Source organism: Parasteatoda tepidariorum, chromosome 11 (assembly GCF_982258835.1).
Source record: "Parasteatoda tepidariorum strain Cologne lab strain chromosome 11, Ptep-v5.0, whole genome shotgun sequence".
Taxonomy (NCBI): Eukaryota; Metazoa; Arthropoda; class Arachnida; order Araneae; family Theridiidae; genus Parasteatoda; species Parasteatoda tepidariorum.
Window position 1 is genome coordinate 52,587,354 of NC_141765.1, and position 20,300 is coordinate 52,607,653.

Sequence of the window (20,300 nt, forward strand, 5' to 3'; positions counted from 1 at the left end):
AAATTTATGAATCGAATAAAAAACCGCAAAAGGGATAGAATTCATTTTGTTGTCCACCTGGTAGTTTCAATGTCAACTGGGTGTGGCCAATTTATGGTCAAACAGAAGAGGGAAATTTGGGGGTAAAGCACAAGCACAGCTGTCAAGATTGATTGATCAGTTTTTTCCAACTTCCATTTCTTTATTTTGTTCATTGAAAATGCAAGTGTTTTTACTTCTCACTTTATTTTAAACTGCTTAAGAAACAGATGTTTCTTTTGACACAGATTTATAATTTTTTTTTTCAAGCTTTTTTATTTTTAAAAGATAAAATAAAGTAAGTTACTTCAACAGAATAAAATTCCAAATAAAAAGAATATAGCTGATTTTTTTTGTCTTATCAATATAAATTTCTTAAAAAAAAAAATTAAAAAAAAAGATTAGATCAGATTAAGTGCCAAATTTTGGAATGCTGGATTAGGGGTCCCATACCCTGTTCTTTTCCCCAACCCCTTTTAAATATTGAGTCACATTGGGTTATTTCCATTAAAGGAGAGGGCATTCTACCCACTAAAATTCCACCCTCAAAGATTGTGAAAGTGAAACTTATTTCCCGTTCGCTAATTTCTTCAGAATTTTTTTGGGGCCTGTTTAGTTATTTCTTATTCTTGTTATTATTAATTATTTCGTTATTATTAGCTGTTTCGTTATTATGTATTAGTTTTTCCTCAAATTGTTAACGGTAATAAATTTTAAAATCTTTTTATTTTAAAATCTTTCTTTTAATAAATTTTTATTTTATTTTTCTTATTGCATTGTTTTACGGATTCCTGTAATCAGTTCAGCCTTAATTCAGCTACTGAACATATAAATATTTTTTTGCTGTTCTTCTGTTTTTTGGCGCGGTGCCAACTAGTAAGAACAACTTTATTTTATATAGTTTTGTTATTTTCTTTTCTTTTTTTTTTGCTGAAAGAGAAAACTTTTTTTGTTGCTTTTTTTTTGCTGAAAAAGAAATTTTTTATTATAATTTAGAAATTAATACTTTATTTTGTGAAATGCATAAAAAAATGTAATTTTTTATTATACAGATATTCTAAATGGTAATTTAAAGGTCTCTTCTGAAAGGATGCTGATATACGCGGTTCAGCGCCATTGCGGCGCTTACTATAACTTTTTTTTAAAAAAATTCATTTTTATCGAGGTGCGGCGCTTCTGACGAAGCGGCGCTTTCGCCGAAAAATACGGTATTTTAATGTAAAGCTAACTTTTTTTTGCTGTGAAATCCTTGCAGAACATTTGTATATATTAATAAGTCCTGTTGCAGAACATTTGAAAATATTCTGCTTCTGGGCCCATCTTATACTACAGTCAAATCTCGGTATCCCAAATTTCAAGAAAGACTGTAAAAAAAATTCTGTATATCAAAAATCGAAATAACAATTTAATCAAAATGATAACTGATGAGAAAAAATTATTAGTTATAAAGCATTTGTTTTCGTTCTCCCTTTAAGTTTTATGAATGCTTTGTTTATAAAAATAATAATTTATTATTTAACATTTTTTCCTTTAATTTAATGTAAAATGTGTAAAAAAAACTGCACGTTAGGAGGAAAATTTTCATTCAATAGCAAACTATCAAACCATTAAGTTATCATTTTAATATTAATTTTCTTATGCCATGTCAACTTAGTGTCTAATATATATATTTTCTGATATGTTAATATAACGCAAATAACTTTTTATATTAATTTGTTTGACTTCCTTAAGTTTATGAGTGGGGCCTTAAATTAAGTTTTATAAATTATTATTTCAATATATTTTGATTTCTATTATTTTTAACATATGTGCCAATTCATTCAAAAATTCTGTAAAAGCAAATGAATTTTTTTTCTTGGTTGCGGAATTAAATATATATTGTGTATGTCTTTTTATTTTTAGGATAGATGGAATAAGTTAAAAAATTATCAATGGTCACATGTTAGTAGCACTGATCTCACTTTCAACAATGGAAACGCTTTGTTCAAAAATCAAGTTACATATAATCTTGGTAATCACAGATTTTGGCAAGACTCTGAGCTGAAAAAGTAACTTTTCTTTTCACTAATTCAAATTTATTTTTGATTGTATGAAGTTGTGTTTTTGATTTCAACAGATCCTTATAAAAAGAATTTCATCATCATCTGTGTTTTGCTTCTAGTTTAAATTACCAGTGTTTTCATCATAGAAAAAAAATGGGTGAGAATTTCTCACCCTTTCTCAAAAACAGGGTGAGATTTCTAAAAACTGAAAAAATACAAATAGACTTGGAAAAAAAATTTCTTTTGTTATAATACATTTTTAACGTCTTCTATTTTTTAAAGCATTGAATATTTTTGCTGGATCATCATGGAAGATTTTGCCTTTACTAGGTATTTGTCCATCTTACATTAGCGCATAAAAAAATTTAAACGTCTTACATGAAAAACCATACCTACAGTAAACACGTGGTTGCAGAGAAATGTGTTCTGAAAGGGGCTCCGTGGTTCGGAGGGGTTGTGTTCTGTTGTTCGAAAAGGTTCTGAACAATGCCTACTGGTAAATAGGGAAGCTGGATAACGGGGCAAGTGTTGAAAATAATGAAGATCCAGGAAGAAAAGTGAAACGGATTTTATTCTAAATGACGTAATTCGAAGCTTTTTCCAAAATGCGAGAAATTCGCGAATTTTGAAATTGATTTATAGAATGCGCGAATTTCTCGCGGTAATCATTTTTTAATGCGAGAAAAGAAAAAAATATGCGAGATTCTCGCGTTCTCGCGCTGTAGTGAAAACACTGATTACAATCATGCCAAAGTATCAATTGCATTGGCAATTGCTTAAACTGTTATTTTGATTATCTTTTTTGCAGTAGTGATCTATAAAAAAAAATTGCAGGTACCTTTAATCTCCATACAGTAAACAGAGACTCTAACTACTATAAATTTTACATAGTTTCAATAAATTTTTACCTAGTTGAAGCGAGAGTAATTTATTAATATTTTAATAAAGAATGTTATGGACTACTAAACACCCGTAATTTAAACAGATACATATAAGGCCATTTAAAGGAATGGTTAAGTTCTTAAGATCTAATAATTTTTATATTAAAAAAAATTCTTTTTTAAAATATTGTATTTTAATTGACTATCTCTAAAAAAATAATTTGTACTGCTTCAAATAATTTGAGTCTCTATGTAAATACTGTTTCTGAGTGTATACGTTGCTAATTTTAGTATAATCTAATTCATTAATTGTATATTTTTAGCACCAAATATCATAGTCTCCCATCTTTAGATTTAAATTAGTCACCAAAGATTGGTTATTTTATGATGTAAAAACCAATTGATCACGAATGTAGAAATCATTATAAATATCCAAAACATGATTCTGAAGGGGATCAATATAATTTTTTCAAAAGCATAATTGCATCATATAATCATAATATATTGTCAAAAAGTGATTACTTAACTTTGTAATTGGAAAATTTTTGTCACATAAGACATTTGTATTTGAAAAACACATGAAAACTTGTTCTTAACGTTACGCTGAAAAAATGATCAACAAAACTATATGAATTTGTGGAGTGATGGATTTGATATGATTGTCATCCTGTGTCAAAAAGTTATTACTCAAATGCTTTTTCTGGGTGTTCCCTACATAACCATTGTCTTTTTTGTTTTAAACAGTTTGGCTTTACAGACCATGAAAAGCACATCACAATGAAAAACCAAATAGGATGGGACTTAAAACTGGTTGTTTTTCTTTCAAAAATGTGATGAATAAAACTGCAAAGATTTTAAAAGCCAGCTTTTTAAAAATAAAAAAATCAGGAACTTGACATGTTTTATTTGATAGTTGGATACATGATATATTTCTAAATTAAACAATTAAGTTAAAAAAGTCCTTAAGTATTTATCCATTAATTTTGGTTTTTAAAGTATTTAGCACATAAGCTTCAAAGCTTACAAATATATTTTTATTTTTAATAATTAAATAAATAATTGAAGTATTGATCTTGAAATTATGTTTTTTAATTAAGATTTAAATGATGAAAATTAGAATGCCCTACCTTTAAATTACGTCAGAGTTCTCTGTTTAAAATCATTTTAACAGTTTCTTTAAGTCTTAATTAATTGTTTATTAAAACTAACTTATCTTGTTTAAAATTTACAGACAATACTCATCTGAGTACTACCTCAATGAAGCAAAAAAGTTAAAGCATCAAGCCGATAAAGAAGTAAGTTTTAAGTTTCATTTTCTTATTATTACTTAGTCACTTTTTACAAAATATGTTCATAGCATATTTGTAACAAAAAAAGAAAAGAACCGATGGTCTTTAAACAATTTGACTATTTCTTTTAAATAAAACCATGTTGTACTTTTAATCATGTGATAATTTTGTTGACTCTGACTTTCTAGTATTAAACTCATTGTATAAAAAGTAGTATACTTTAACTAAGTTTAACTTACTCTAGTAAGATTTCTTTATTCGATGATTATGAAAACCTAAAACTCTTATGATAGAGTCATACTGCTTTAAATTTTCTAAGTAACTTATTTTTCGGATTTTCTTTCACTTCTCATCTTTAAATGATTTTTCTAAACCTGATATAAAAAATGCATTTTGTATTTTTTATTGCATCATTAATGCATTTTTTACTTATTTCACTCCTTAGATTGATAGAATGGTTCAAGCTATGAAGTATTTGGAAGCAGTTTTGTATTTTATTTTAACAGGCAATGCAATGGAACATAGTTATATTGATACCGATCGAGTGCACACCATGTATAAAGAAACATTAACTCTCATCAGGTAATGTTAAGTGAATTACTGTCGAACTTCTATAATTTATTCAGATGATTTATCTATTCTAAATAGTAAATAAGAACTACCTAAACAAAAGTACATGCTATTAGACAAGAAAACATTGGAATATTCATTAAATATGTCATTGTTTTGATGTAACCTAAACTAAATATTGTTTTATACTCATTTTTCATTGATAAATATGTAGATAAAATTTATATAGACAAGATCTATAAACCTAAACTGTGCTTTATACTAAAATTATTTTCTGATAGTTTTACAATCTAAGAAACACAATTGTTTTTCTTATAATGAAGTGTATCATATAAACTTTTTTTATTTTTCCAAACTGACTCATAAATTTTTGTGTCCAAAATACTTATTACATATGATTTGTTTACTCTATTTAGGTTCATTTCATCAAAATTTCAAAAACTTCACAACTCATCTTGTAGAAACATTGACAACAAGCTAACTGTTTTGAGGTATATATATATTATTCTTTGCAATTTTTTAAAATTTGCTTTATTTTTTAACATCATATTATACATCTAAGTAAAAACTTCATTTATTTTATATATATTTATTTTATAATATTTTGCCATTCAGCTTACCATGTTAATTAATTTTTACTTTTTATTCTATACTAATGTAATTCAAACACTGATTAAAAAAGTAATTACATATTTCATTTTAAAATAACATTAACATAAGCTATGTCCCCTCATTTTTACTTCCCTGGTCACATAAGTATAATTTTTTTTAAAAATTGTGTTTTATATACCTAAGCATTAAAACATTTTTTCCCAATTATTGTCACTCGTGCTTGTTTAGACATTTGAAGAAAAAAAATTTTATAATTTCACAAGCCAATAGTATTTTCCTTATAGAGTCTACGAAAAAAAAGACATCATCCTGAATAATTTTTGTTCCAATGATTGGATTTTTTCTAAGTACCCATCTTAATGGTTCAAAAAGGTGACTTCAAAGATTCTTATTAATTAGTGCAGGTTATAGTTACAAAAATGAACTGTCTCTGAATAAAAATACCTTTTTTGGCAGATTAGTTTTTTTTACTATCTAAATATCAAACCAATCTGGAAAATATGGTCCCAATAGTTCAGGCAGGAGAGTGATCTAAAGTTTGGACCCCTTAATGTTAATTTCACTTTTTTACATATTTCATCATATCCTGAGAATTTCTTAAGCAAATCAAATATTTAAACACTTAATCGTAAAATTGTTTTTCATTAGATAATTTCGGAGAAAAAACTATTTTTAATAATTATTTCTCCGAAGCTGGAATCTCTGAGATTGTTACAAAGCTTATCTGTCCACAAAAAAGACATTGTTTTACTATGGATCCTTGTTCATTATGGAATCCATGGCAATGAGATAGCCTATCCCTTGGCGAAAAAGAGTGTCATGATTTTACAAATCTCTCTTTCCAGTATATCTTTTAGAACATTAAAACGATTGATCAAAAATACCACATTTGAGGAATTCAGAAAAAGAACCTCGCTCTTAGGACAACTCAAAAGTCTTGGAAGGACAAATTATCTCCAGTCTCAAAATGGCCCAGATGTAAAATGATAGCTTATTGTAGACTCGCCACTGGCCATGACTGTCTCCCAAAACACTTGTGTCATTTCCGCGTGATTTCAAGTCTTATCCGCAATCTCTGTAATCTGAGATGCATCGTGGATAGTGACCATCCCAACCTTTGCTGAGCTTTAACCTAAATTTTTCTTGTGAACTGCTACTGAGTTGCCTGGACCCTTTTGGATTCATAGACTATTGGTATAGCTGCTTCTTCAGGGTGGCCACCCACCTGGAAAACCTGGAATTATCAGGGAATTTTTTTTATACTGGAAAAAACTTGGAAAAATCAGGGAAATATCGATAAAAACCTGGGAATTTTAAAGAAAAATTGGAAATTTTTTCTTATATATTTTTTCAATTTCACTAATTTAAATTATTTGCTAATTTTCTTAATTTAAATTGTTTCATCCATTATACCCACATTTTTTAGACGGAAATGTATCTCCAAACAGTTAAAATATCATCAACTTACTTTGCTTTCATCAAAATTTTCTCCATTAATACCCTGTTAAACTAGAATACAACATAAAATTCTCCCATGCAAATGTCTTTGATCTCTATGCAGACTGTGCAATTTAGGAAAGGCAACGATTATGGTGGAAGACAGGGTTAGAATTCGGTTTTTAAATTCTGTCCGTGTTCACACAATGATTCAAGTTTGCTCGCAATTGAGAGTGGTAATTTTTTTCTAATTTGACAAAATGAGTCAAAATGTTTTTGTATTTTTAACTTTATTAAATTCTCTAAAAATTATAATTTAATAATAATAGATTTTATATTGCACTCTTTTTCTGAAAGCTTTTGAACTCAAAGAAGTCTGTAAATTATTTTTTCTCAGCAAACCTACCAATCACGCATTTCCCCCCATCACTAACAGCAATGTTTGTCGGCAAATTGTTACAATTCTTGTTACAATGCTAATTTTTTCTATTTCATTTTAACCTTTCATAGTATATTTTTATTTTGAAAAAGTTTTTTTTAGAACTAACTATATATTAATATCAAATTTTACGGTTTTGTTGGTAAATATTAGTTTTTTTATTCAAAATTCGAATTGTATAGTTATCACAATATCGAAAGTTCGTAAATGTTGCTTGCATTCCAGAGATGATATTTCAAAACTATTCCTCTTTTAACTTAAAAAAGCTGACAACGACTAAGGAATATATAGGAAACATATTAAATGATGTATATACAAAAGATATAATTTTTTTTATTCATATGTGTTTAGTCGGGAGAAGGAAAACGAAACTTAGTCTTTTAGTTCTGCACTGTACAAGATTCCAGTTGTTCAAACAAAAACAATTAACTGTGCTAAACTAAAAAACTGTGTTTAGATTGAAATTCTTTAACCCACTGACGGTTCTGCACATAAAAAGTCGCATTTTAACCTGCAGTCTTCTCTGCATAGCAAAACCGGTTTTCCCATGTTAACTGATAGGGGAACTGTGTGTAGGGGAGAAACATTCGCCCAATTTTGCCCTTCTCCTTAACCGCCAGTGGGTTAAATGTTTAAATTTCAAATAAGAAAAAAAAATCAAAAAAGTATAACTTTTAAGGAATTTTATCTATTTTTTTTCTTCTATGGAGTATAGAACTAAAAATTAGACAATTTTAAATTTCTGACATTTATTTTTTGATACTGAAACTCTTAAAATAAAAATGCTATTTCAAAATACCATTATTTAAAAATTTGACTTGAGATATTGGTTTAAGGAAAATATGATCAGTGAATTTTATAAAAAGCACTGGTAAGATGAAATACAGTATAATGCAGTGTACAGTACAGCTTTATATTGAAATGTAATTACAGTGATTCACAAAAGTGTTGATACACTTATGACTTTCAATGAAATAAGACTATCCATTAATTAAAATGAATGTTTCAGAATGTATATTTAATGGCAAAAAATGTGTTCTAATCTTAACAAAACTGAAATATTTTAAATGACAATATGAAATATTTTAAAAACAAAGGAAAAGTTTATTTTTAAGGAATCAATCATCAAAAAATGACAAAAACTTTATCCCACAAAAGTCATCATACACTTTTAACGAAAAACTCAGTCTATTAGCAAATCTAATTTTTCGTTAAATTAACATTTAGTGGAGTTTCCTTTAGCATCTACAATAGCTTTTAAAGGTTGAAAATATGTGTTACTAGTTTTTTCTTTTGTCAGGTGAAATTCGTGCAGAATATTTTTTTAAAATTTTTATAGAAACTTTTACAACACTCAATTGCAAATTTATGAATTTTTCCACAAAATTTATAATTTTAATCCCTGATATGAAGTCCTTCTTTTAAGCATTTTATCACATATTGCACAGTTCAATTGAATACAGTAAACTAATTTAACATATTCATTACTAATTTACCTCTTATGAAGACAAATAATCAAATTTGGTCTATTTTATTACGACCACAAGTCATTTTTAAATGATAAAATAAAATATTACGGAGTTAGCAAGCAAAAATTAAAATATAATTTTGTTATTATAGGTTTGATACTAAATTGCTAATAAAGAAATAAAAAATTTAATGAAAAATAATTAAATAAAAAAAGCAATTGACGATAATTTTAATTCTGAGATCCAAAACATTTAAATGTACGATGACTTTCGTGGGGTAACATTTTTGTTACTATTTGATTAAATAATTAACTTTTGCTTTGTTTTTAAAATATTCCGTGCAGTTTTGCTAAGAATAGATTATACATCTTATAATACCCATTGTGAAATATTCATTTTAATTATTGAATTTTTATTTCCTATTTCAATATAAGTTATAAGTGAGTAAGCACTTTTGGGAGCAACTGTAATTATTAAAAATTATTGATATATAATCACCTGAAACAGTTTTCTTTTCCTTAATGAAAATATATTAAACAATACTTATCAAAGGTTTTATTGGTTATTCTGATTTTGTCATTTTGTAGGTACACTTTGAGCAAATACTACTTAAAGTAACACACTAAATTCAATAAAAACAATATATTCTGCAAGCTAAACATATTATTTTCTCCACGTCTTAATTTTTTAAAAATTAATGTTGTACCAGAACATTAAAAAATAATAAAAAAATATCTTGTAAAAAAATAAAAAAATTTTCAAGTTGAATAGTAACTGGCTTTTCCCGTGAAGAAAACATTGTCTCACAAGCGTGGTTTGTTACCACTCCCGATGAATGCCCGACATTGAACTTTTATGCCGTCATCCCTTGGCTTAACTGGAGGTCCATTTTTTATTTTGTACGATGTAGATTTAGGAATACCTACAGCCAGCATGATTTTGTTATGTTTGACAAATTGTGAAAATTTCAGCTGTGAGTTTTGTTTTATATGGAATTACAATGTTCTATTGTAATTTTGAATGAACCTATGTCAAAATATACTTTGTAGTAATTTTTCTTATCTCCTGCTTTAAAGTCAATTATTGTGTGCATAACTTCTCCATTGTTCTGATTAAACAAGAAAAATATTATAAGCTCAAATTTTAAGTTTCAAATGAATGAAATGTATTAATAAAATAATGAAAACACCTAAATGTCAACTGTAAGAAGTAAAGGGAATTGCGGAATATACACCTACAAATTTTTAATCTCTCTAAGAATAATAAAAAAAAATGAAAATTGAATTGGCAGAAATGTACTTTATATTGTGTAAGAGCTTAAACACAACATTGTATGATTATCATGTCTTGATATATATGTTTATTTATTCAAAAGTGATAGTGAAAATCGTTTTAGATTAAGTTCATAAATTTGAGAAAAAATAGACATCATAAATGTTACCATTGCTTTAGACATAAAAATAAAAATGTGCATTAAAAATCGCATTACGATAATCATTAGAAATTGTTGAATTAGAAATTTTTAAAGTAGAAATAAATATTTTAAAAAATAACTCCGCCTAGTCAGACATTAATGGTGGATCTGATTTTTAATCGCAACCAGATATTCTTTAAATAAGTTGAATACTTGACTATGACCAAATATTCGTGCCATATTTATTCTAGAGATCTCCATCCAAATTTTAAACAGCTTTTTTTCTATATTGGTTTAAAATATTTTGCAGTTTTTGACCAAGGTTAACAGACTTTTAATTTGTGGCAATGTGTATTGTTTTAAACACTCAGGTCAAATACCTATTTCAAACAAATTGAATATTGTTTCTATTAACAAAATAAAATGCCAGGTATATTTTTATTTTGAAAGTTTGTTACAGATTTTAATTTTATCTCTAATAACAAAACCAAATAATTTTTAATGATAATTGTTAAATATATGTTTATCTATTAATTGTTCTCTTATATTCAAGCCTTAGGTGCCAATCTCTGCTGTATTTAAAAATGTATCAGTTGAGAAGAGATGAAGTACGATACCTCCATCGCAACATCAGTACCTACGTTAAAGTCAGTATTATGAAAAATATTTGTTGTCAAAGTTCATTAATTATTTTCATAATACCTTAAACATAATCTTTACTCTTAACCAAACTTATTACTTATTCCCTACTTGCATGAATAACATATACAGCAAATTTGTGTGTGTGTGTTCTTGTAATTAATATATTTGTCTTTGATAAAAGCGAAACGATATCTTCTGGAAGCAAATAATAGCATACATTTACCTTAATCCATAATAAATATTCATGAATTGAAGGAAATGTTGAGATTTTTCTCTATTCATTATTCTTTTGTTTGCTTTTAACCTATAATATATGTTAGTATATGCAGCAATGTGTAAGATCATAAAATTATCTTTATTGATGATAGTTTTAAATCCTAAGTTTACTTTTTTTTCACTTGTTTTGAATAAAAAGTTATAAATTTAAAATGTCTGTTTTAAAATTACTATCACAGCAAAACCTAGAAAGAAAAAAGTATTACTGACTGAAAATTTAACCTGTGAGAGAAGTTTTCAATTAAGAAAAGTTACAATTGCTATTTTTTAAATATGATGACTGATATTATTTGTAGTCATGCCTGATAATTTAAAATTACCTTAGTAGTAGTACTTCATTTGTGTTACAGCAGAACTGCTCAATGGGCCATTGACGACAGTCTGGGAAACATACCTGGGGCTTTAATCGAAGACTTGCCGTCACAATGTTGTAAGGGATTTTGATTCACAAATTTAAATATTCCATTTTGTTGAGACTGGGATTGTAATGTACCACACACGTTTTTTTCCCCTAGTTAAATAAATTATGCAAAGGTTGATGGATGAAAAAAAAACTACATTTCTATTTCCACTTTATGAAGATCTGAAAAATAATAGAATGTGAGCATTTATTTGTTCCAGGATGATTGCTCAGTGTTTTATGGTATTACTTTCATTATTTGCAGACTTTTACAATTGTACTTTAAAAAATTCAATCATAAAGGGCTTAAGTAAACAGCTTCATGAAAAATCTCTTGTCTCTAAAAAGTGAAATATCTTGTTATGACTCAGCATATTCTTACAAAATTTAGTGTATTTGTTGTGTTTGTAGACCTTATTTGCTCTAAGAATTTACAGGAGTAAGAACTATTCTTTTATTGGAATTAGCCAGAAAAAAATATTGATTTTTTATGCTTATGAATTTATCAAATTCATAAACAGTTATCTTTTAAATAAAATTATGTTGAATGAGTGCAAGATGTTCTTGAAGAGTTCTAAGCGGGGCTTTCAAAAATGCAGGTTTTCAAGGGGAAAAAACCTACCTGTGAGGATTTTTTCTTGAAAAAATCCAATTTTGCTTCAGGATAAGTTGGTTTTCTTACTAAAAGACCCAATTTTGCCTTAGGATAAGTGAATCTTTTCAAACATATTCTACATGCATACTTATTTATACTAAACATAAAAATTAGATATTGTACTTACTTAAAATATGTTACTTGATTATTACCAAATTACTTGATTAAAATGGTTACGAAAATAAATATTTCAATCATTTTTCTGCTTTTTAAATGTAGAAAGATTTACATAATGATGAAGTTACATGATTCTTTGTTAAAGGCAAAGCATAATAGGTTGTTCAATTAGTTTTAAATTATAGATAAAAACATAATTTGCTTTAAAGTCAGGAATGAAATTTCTAGAAGTATTGTATACATTCATAAAAGGAAAAGCACTTGTAGTGCATGGTGTATTCATTTGTATATTTCGATATATGAATTCCTTATACGTCTTACAATGCTTAAAAAATAATCAACTTTTATCTCTATTATACTTTTTACTATTGAAATGAATGAAAAACATTTGTTTTCTAAGCATTCCAAATATATAATTTAAGATTTTACTGAAATGCGAATATGCTTTAAATAATAATTATGTACGAATATTCAAATCAGTATTCTAAATTTGATCTTTAAGCAAGGATTTTTTTCCAAAACTTTCAGTAGATGGAAACAGGTACATTTTATTAAAGAAATTTTAAAATAAAATGGTGATATTTTAGTCTAATTTTATAAAATACTTATTACATACAATTTCTTTATATATATATGTATGTGTGTATCCATTGATGCATTTAACAAACACTTAAGTGTTCACAATATGAAAAAATTATACAATAAGTACAATGCGTATACATATTATTAATAAGTAATGTATTTTTGCTAAATAAAGCATTTTAATATTTAGCAATATGTTTTTTTAATTGTGTACTTTATTTATTTTTTTTCACATAATAGTTCATTTATACTAAATTATATTTCCAAAAATTAGATTACCGAAATATGTTTTACTTTATATAATTTTGTATAATTAATTACAAGGTTAAAATTTATAAAACTAAAAATTTATAATTTCAAAGAACTATTTTGAAGCAACGAAAATTGATATGAAATTATTAAATGTGAAAAAGCTCTTCTTTGGTGGTTATAGAGATGGGGTGTTTCATGTGGGCCCAATCTGGAAAACCTTGTTGAGTTTTTTTGGGGTTAAGCCCATCTTGGCGAACCCTGGTTCTGGGTAACTCCTTTAAAAACAAGTTGATTATTATTATTTTTTCCCAGTATAAAGTAAGTTTAAAATTGTTTTGAAAATTACTAATTGTTTTGTCATGATAACTAAACTTTTTCTTTATAATTTTAATTTAGCTTGAAAATGATTCATTACCTGAAGAGGTATCACCTCCACACCTTCAATCATTCAAATCGAATGTTAAACATTCTCAAGTTTCTCCATCATATCAAGCATCGCCATGCTCTCTTACACCATCGCCTGCTGGTAGTGTAGCTTCTGTAAGTTCTCAAAGCAGTGGATATAGTAGCAGTGAATTGGGCTGGAGTACAAATTATCCCTCTAATAGTGGGAAAACAAAGTCTCAAATTGATGTGTTTTCTGATAGCATTACAGTGTCTCGACAAAAGTACAAAATGTTTCAGCAACAAAGTATGTACCTTGCCAACCTGCATCTTAGTCATGACCTTTGGGAACATGCTGATTACCTAAGTTCTGAAGAACACTCTCGTGGTATGTTTTAAAATCTTTTTGTGAACAAATTCTTGATTATAGAATTTTTGAAAATTTCTCTTGCGTTAAATTTTTGATGAATTTTTTAAGGTAATCTTAAGTGATCTGTAAAAAAATAATTTTTAAGTTTTTATCAACTAATTATATATATATATGCCCTGAAAATATCCATTATTGTTCTGTGTCTTTGTCCTGATTTTTATTGTTCTGCCCTGATAGTTTTTTTTTTCTGAACATACTATTTTAACTAGCGCACGATTTCAAAAGAATCGTTTGGATTTGTTTATTTTTTATTCCTTTCAATAGAAAAGAAATAAGAAAAACTGGACATATAACTGTCAAAACCAATGTGTTTTTATTCATAACGTGAAATCCGAAACTTTACTAAATGTAAAAGAATAAAAAACAAAATCCCATTTCTTCAATTTCCCCTTTTCTTCAGGAGAACAAATCATTGCTGAATCAGTATTGGAGCAAAAAAAAAAAATCTAAAACCTCGCCCAACGTTTACTATTTTTTTCATTATACACATGTTTTCATCATAAACCAGTCTTTGTGACTTATCCCCAAGGTCATGTGTAGCACATGTCTTTCATTCATTAGTTACTGAAGATAAGCAAATATTTTTTAAATAATTAAATCTTTCTCCCACACTCAACTGGCTGCCATTACTTGAAACACTGAAAACGTGTCCAGGCGGCCAAAACAATAGCCAACAGGAGAGGCCAATGGATAGTCACCACACCTAACTTAAGCATATGGCAGCTGACCTCATAGAGCCTGCTTCTGGCCCTTATTAAAGGTGAGGAAACCAACAGTGACTGGGCAGCAAACTGAGTAATTAGGGCTGCATTTCTTGGCACCCAGATGTGAACTTGTTTCCTCCCAGATTAATGTTTTGCCTACATATAATCGAGCCACAAATTAGTTGCCACAGTTTTAAGCCTTTTTCTTCCACATAATAGTAATATTTTGTTTATACATAATTAATTAACTGGAAAATTAAAATGAAATTATGGAAGAGTAAAAATATTAGCACTTTTCGTACTATTTGATAATTTTATTTAATATTCAATGAAATGATAATTTTACTTAAATTTTTTGCCTATTAATTAAGCACAGATATGTGACATTTTACAGCAATGTTTATCCTTTAAAATAACCTATCATAATTCCAATCCCCATGGCAGAATTGTGGCGACATTGTCGCAGAACACTACCGAGTTTTTGCAGAAAGGAAATAAAAAAATTTTGCTTTTCTTTTCTGCAGAAATTTTTGAAAGATTTTGTCTTTTCTTCAGAATTATATTCAAAAGATGCCTTTCTCATGCATCAGGAGTGGAAAAAAAAGTGCCTGCGATTTTTCTATTTTCATTTCAGAATAATAAAGAATAATGAAGTTGAAAATTTGGTTTTCTTTTCTGTAGAAATTTTTGTTCTATATTTTTTATGCAATTATTACTTCTGATTTCCGCATAACTTTTAAAATCCAATATTTTTAATATTATTTAGCACAACAGTAGAATCTCGAAATGGAAACACGCATTTAGTAACCCCTTTTTGAAGAGTCTGATTCGCGTGATTTGGCTTCCGATTTTTTTTTTTTTTTTTCGGTAGTTACTGCTCTAGATTTTACAATTTTTTTAGTGTGATGATGAATTACAAAATGCGAAAAAGGAAGAAATTGGTGTATTATCTTCCTCCCGAATGCGAGAATATCGGCCATAATATTTAAATAAAAATTATTACATATTCAATTACAAAAAAAAAATTTTTTTAATCTGATTTTTCTATTTTTTTTTCTTTTTTGAAGTTAACACTTCTGTTACTTTAAATTAGTAACATGTATATTTGTTATTTTTAAGTATCTTGCAGAAACATATTAGTATTAGAGAGGTATGTTGCAGAAACCCCGAAAAAATTCTGCCTCAGGGATTTCAATTTTAAATTACCATTTTAAGTTAATAGAATATCCATTTTAGATAATGTAATATTTTAGGTCACTTGTTGCAGAATATAAGAAAAATACTTAATGTCTGCTTTAAATATTCATGGAAATAAAATCTGACTTAATCTCGTAATTTCTATTTGAATAAAAAAACAGCCCTTACTTTCAACTTTTGGTGTTGCAATGAATATTTTTGCAATTTATAAGCTAAATTTAGCATAGTTTTTTTTTTTATAACAAATGAGATGTTTTTATACCAAATGAGGGGCAGAATCCCCCAAAATTTTCCTCCTTCTTACTACTGTTCCTGTTTTACTGCCTCTTAGGCTTTCATAAGAAGTTTAACAGTGAAAAAAATCAATTTTTCTTTCTTCAAGTCTGATTTGTGGGCATAAAACTATCAGAGTTAAGGAGCCTTCATACTGACTGAAACAGCAACAAATCTCATGCTGCCGTGAGTTAACGCATGTGCACTTCTTTCTTCCTCCTTCTGTTGCAACAACCAGTGATCGCCATCACACTTGTTTCAAGAATTGGGTGGGGTTCAATTTTAGTCACTGTTGCAGACTCAGAGACTCAATCCGATTCATTTATATTTCTATTCTCAAGCGAAAAATACTATGGAACCTCACATGATTTTAATGTTTGCATCATTCAGACGATAGTAACTTACTTTTAGATAAATATTTGGCTATATTTAAAAGACATTTTTTGACGTTTACATATCAAAAAAACATTTTTATTACAAAAATATATTTCAAATTTTCTTATTTTTATGTATCTTAGATGTAATTTTTTTTAATGTATGTAAAATAACATGATTTTTTAAAATCATTTTGATAAAAAAAATCTTTGCATTCCTAGGTATTTATTTAGAAACAGTGTTTCTAACTATAAATTCCATTTCGTTTGCTAAACTTGTTTTTAATTATAAATCAAGATCAATCTCATTTAGTTAAGTTATAAACTATTTGAGTGTGTTTTGTTAATTGTGAAAAATGCATTACAGACACTTTTATTTAATTCTCTGAAAATGTTTTGGAGTTAATTGATAAAAGCTAGCTGTATAATTTTTTTCTGCAACAAATTTCTTTCACACATTTTTAATTATTGACACATGAACAGAACTTTGAAAATCTTCATAGCAGTTTACTTTTTTTTTGCTCTTCATTGTGGATATTCTCTACTGGTAGTGAAATGAATATTAATAGTAATTTGTACACAGAATTTTTAGAAGAAGTAAGTTAAGTTGAACTAGAATGCTAGAACTTAATTGACATTCATTGAAATATCAAACTGCTTAAATTAATTTTTTTATACTAATTAAGATAACTTTAAATTGATTTTATTAAAACAAGAATAATGAATTAATGCATTACTCTTGATTCATTTAAAAAATAAAATGTTTTGTGAAATAGTAAAAAAGGTGACAGGTATGAAATGTTACAAGATTATAAAGCTGTATTTTTTAATTAATTATTTTTTCACGAAGAACATATTTTATTTTTGATCTGCCCTTATTTTAAAGTAGTTATTTTTAAAAATTAAAAACTATTATGCTTCATAAAGAAATGCAAAGCAAATGCTAGAGAGAAAAAGACAATAAACTTTTTTATTTTGTTGAAACTGAAGGAAAATTTTAATTGTAAAAAGTATTTTCCATTCTTTACTCGTGGTTTATTAAGTAACCAAGATCATAAATAAGAAATTACTACGAAAATTTAAATTTTGAATAAAAAGTTTTTGTCGGTTTTGGATAAATTCTGAATATAGAAATTATAAATTAAAAAAAAAAAAAACGAGAAAACTGTTTGAAAAAAATATTTTAAAAAGGAAAAAAAAAAAATCAATTTTGAGTGTAGAAAAATTTTATAAATGTAGGAATGGTGGGCAAAACCGGATCCTTAAGGTTTCTTTCTTTCTTTTCATGCAATTTCACAAAGAGAACTGCTTAATATTATCAGATCTTTAGCTTTTATTTTTTACAATTAAAAAAAGATTTTCTTAATGTAAAAAAGATATATTTTTGAGTGCAAATTTGTTATTCTGTGGAAGCGTGGAAAAATCTTGATCAAATAAAATAAGATATTTACAGAAATGATGAGGAAAAAAACTTTTTCCAACTAAAATATTTTTTATAGCAACAAATTAATATTATGACTTTCCTACACTGAAAAACTTTTGGGAGTTTAAAAAACAAGGAAGATTCGGAACATGTTTGGAATTTTTCGTATATTAATTTAATGGATCAAATTTCTGAACAGAAATTACAAATAAAATTTTCATTATATTTCTCTGTTATGCTATAAGCTTCATGTGTCTATCACTGATAATTGAGACCCTGTAACCATTCTTCCATAAATTTTGACTTTGAATGTTATGGAATATAGCTACCAATTCATGTCAGACTGTGTCCCAGCTTCATCTAGACAGTGCCATTCAGCAGGAAAAAGGCATATATTTGAAACATGATGTAATCCTCTTTTAAAATTTTAGGCAGTAGTAGTTTTTAAAAAATAAGACATAAATGAAAAAAGGCAAAACACCCTCACAGTCCTATACTTATCATGAAGTAGTATCATGGTCATGGATTATAGGGTTACAAAATAATAAAAGGTACCCATTTTAAAACTCAAAGGTTGTGCAACATTTGGAAATTGTGTAGTATGAAATATTAATCAGATAGATTCCTATCAATTCCCAAATGTAAGAAAAAATATATATTAAGATATTTATAAATGGAAATAAAATTCTTTTTATCACTTCTATATAAATTGTAAAGTTGCAAATTTAGTACATTTGTAGTACTCTAAATATTATACACAATATTTTTGAAGAAAAAATACATTTCCTAACTAAACTTTTGATAGAATAGTTTAAGTTCAACATTTCAGTTCTCTATTTTTAACTTTTTCTTTTGAATTATTTAATATTAAATTCATTAAATTTCTTTAAGAAAGTAAAAATACTTGTTATATCCATGGATAAAATTATACAGAAGAAAAATGCTAGAGAAATATTAGATAATTAAGTGATAAAAATGAGTGGATAAAATTAAAAAATAAATTAAATAATTTTTTATGAATTATTTGACACGATGTTCTGTAAAAATGTAACGCAAAATTTATTTCAGCAAGAGGAGTCGTATAATACAATCAAATATGTATTAATATAAACATAAATTATAATGATGTTTATATAGTATGAAGCCGCCTTTAATCGTAAAGGGGTGCTCCCAGAAGATGGCGGAGAAAAGCAGAAATTGTATTCTTATTCAGAATATCATTTTATATTAAAATTGGCAGAAAAGTGTTGGGGCTTCTGCTTTTCTTTTCTAGCAGCTCAGTGTTATTGGAGATAAAAGAGAAGTATTGAAACTTAAATTCATTAATTATTTGTTATTTTAGAGAATAATAACTAATTTGATACATCAAAACAAAAGTTTAACATGTTTTTTTGTTTTTTTTAAATATGTTTTTTCCTATTCATCATTTATTTTTATGATTAAAAAAAAAAAACATTTTTCTTTCTCTTACAGAATTTTTTATGGAACTGGATAAAGAATGTGGCTGCTTAAGTCTTCACAGCCCTTTCTCAGCTCTAGTTTATTATGTTCGCAAAGGGTTATATAAGTTAAAAGATGGTACATAGAAGTGTACTTTTGTAACCTTTTTTTAACTGATTCTTTTAAAAAATGCTCACCAAGAAAATCTTTGTAAAATGTCTTCTTTTCATTACATGAAACAAGTATGTAAATATTTATAAGCTGCACAATTATTTCATTATTAGAAAAGTAGAGGAGCTTTTATTATTAAATTCATCTTAATTTATTTATTATTATGGGTTGTTTAGTGGTATATTGTGTAAAATTAGAGAATGGGCTTGGTGTTGTGGTAGAGAAATGTTTTGCTTTTCTTATATTTAAAATTTTGATAAAGCTTGCATTCGTTTTTGTTTAAATATTATAGTTGTTTCAATAAAATCAGAAATGTGCATTACATTAATAAACTAATGTAAAGTTTTGTAAATACTTAAGTCATTAATGATTGATATAAAATATCTATTCTATTATATGTCAGAAACTTTTTAATATAAACCATTTGTTTACAAATAATTGCACAATCATTTATATATTTGTCTTAAATACTATTATTATTTTTTAAAAGTAGAGAATTACATTTACTTTATAGCATTTATTAATGAAACTTTGAGTAGGTAGTTTAATATCTAGCACATTAAAGCAGATAAAACTTGTAGTAAGTTATAAACTGTACAAAAGTTAATTATCTTCAAAAAATGCTACAAACATATAAATAACTTCAATATGTTAACAATGAAAATGTTGGGATTGCTTTGAAATATTTTCAAAGTTAGTGATAAAATTTTCTGTGCCATATGATTTTAAATGAGTGTAATGTTTTTCGATGTATTTCTTTTCCCAAAGTGTCATTCTTATAAATTAACTAAAGACTTTTGTTAATTCTT

General features: G+C 26.9%; 1 protein-coding gene across 1 annotated transcript in view; it reads left to right on the forward strand.

Moving 5' to 3' along the window:
* The window catches only part of LOC107437342 (uncharacterized), a 56,462-nt gene extending 36,860 nt beyond the window's left edge, over positions 1 to 19,602 (forward strand). Inside the window, exons 12-18 of the mRNA XM_016049308.4 lie at positions 1,921 to 2,066; positions 4,173 to 4,236; positions 4,676 to 4,812; positions 5,217 to 5,291; positions 10,725 to 10,818; positions 13,492 to 13,867; positions 19,354 to 19,602. Coding sequence (XP_015904794.2) covers positions 1,921 to 2,066; positions 4,173 to 4,236; positions 4,676 to 4,812; positions 5,217 to 5,291; positions 10,725 to 10,818; positions 13,492 to 13,867; positions 19,354 to 19,466 — 1,005 coding nt within the window. The 3' untranslated portion in view covers positions 19,467 to 19,602. The remainder of the gene's footprint in view (positions 1 to 1,920; positions 2,067 to 4,172; positions 4,237 to 4,675; positions 4,813 to 5,216; positions 5,292 to 10,724; positions 10,819 to 13,491; positions 13,868 to 19,353) is intronic.
* The last annotated feature ends 698 nt before the right edge of the window (positions 19,603 to 20,300 follow it).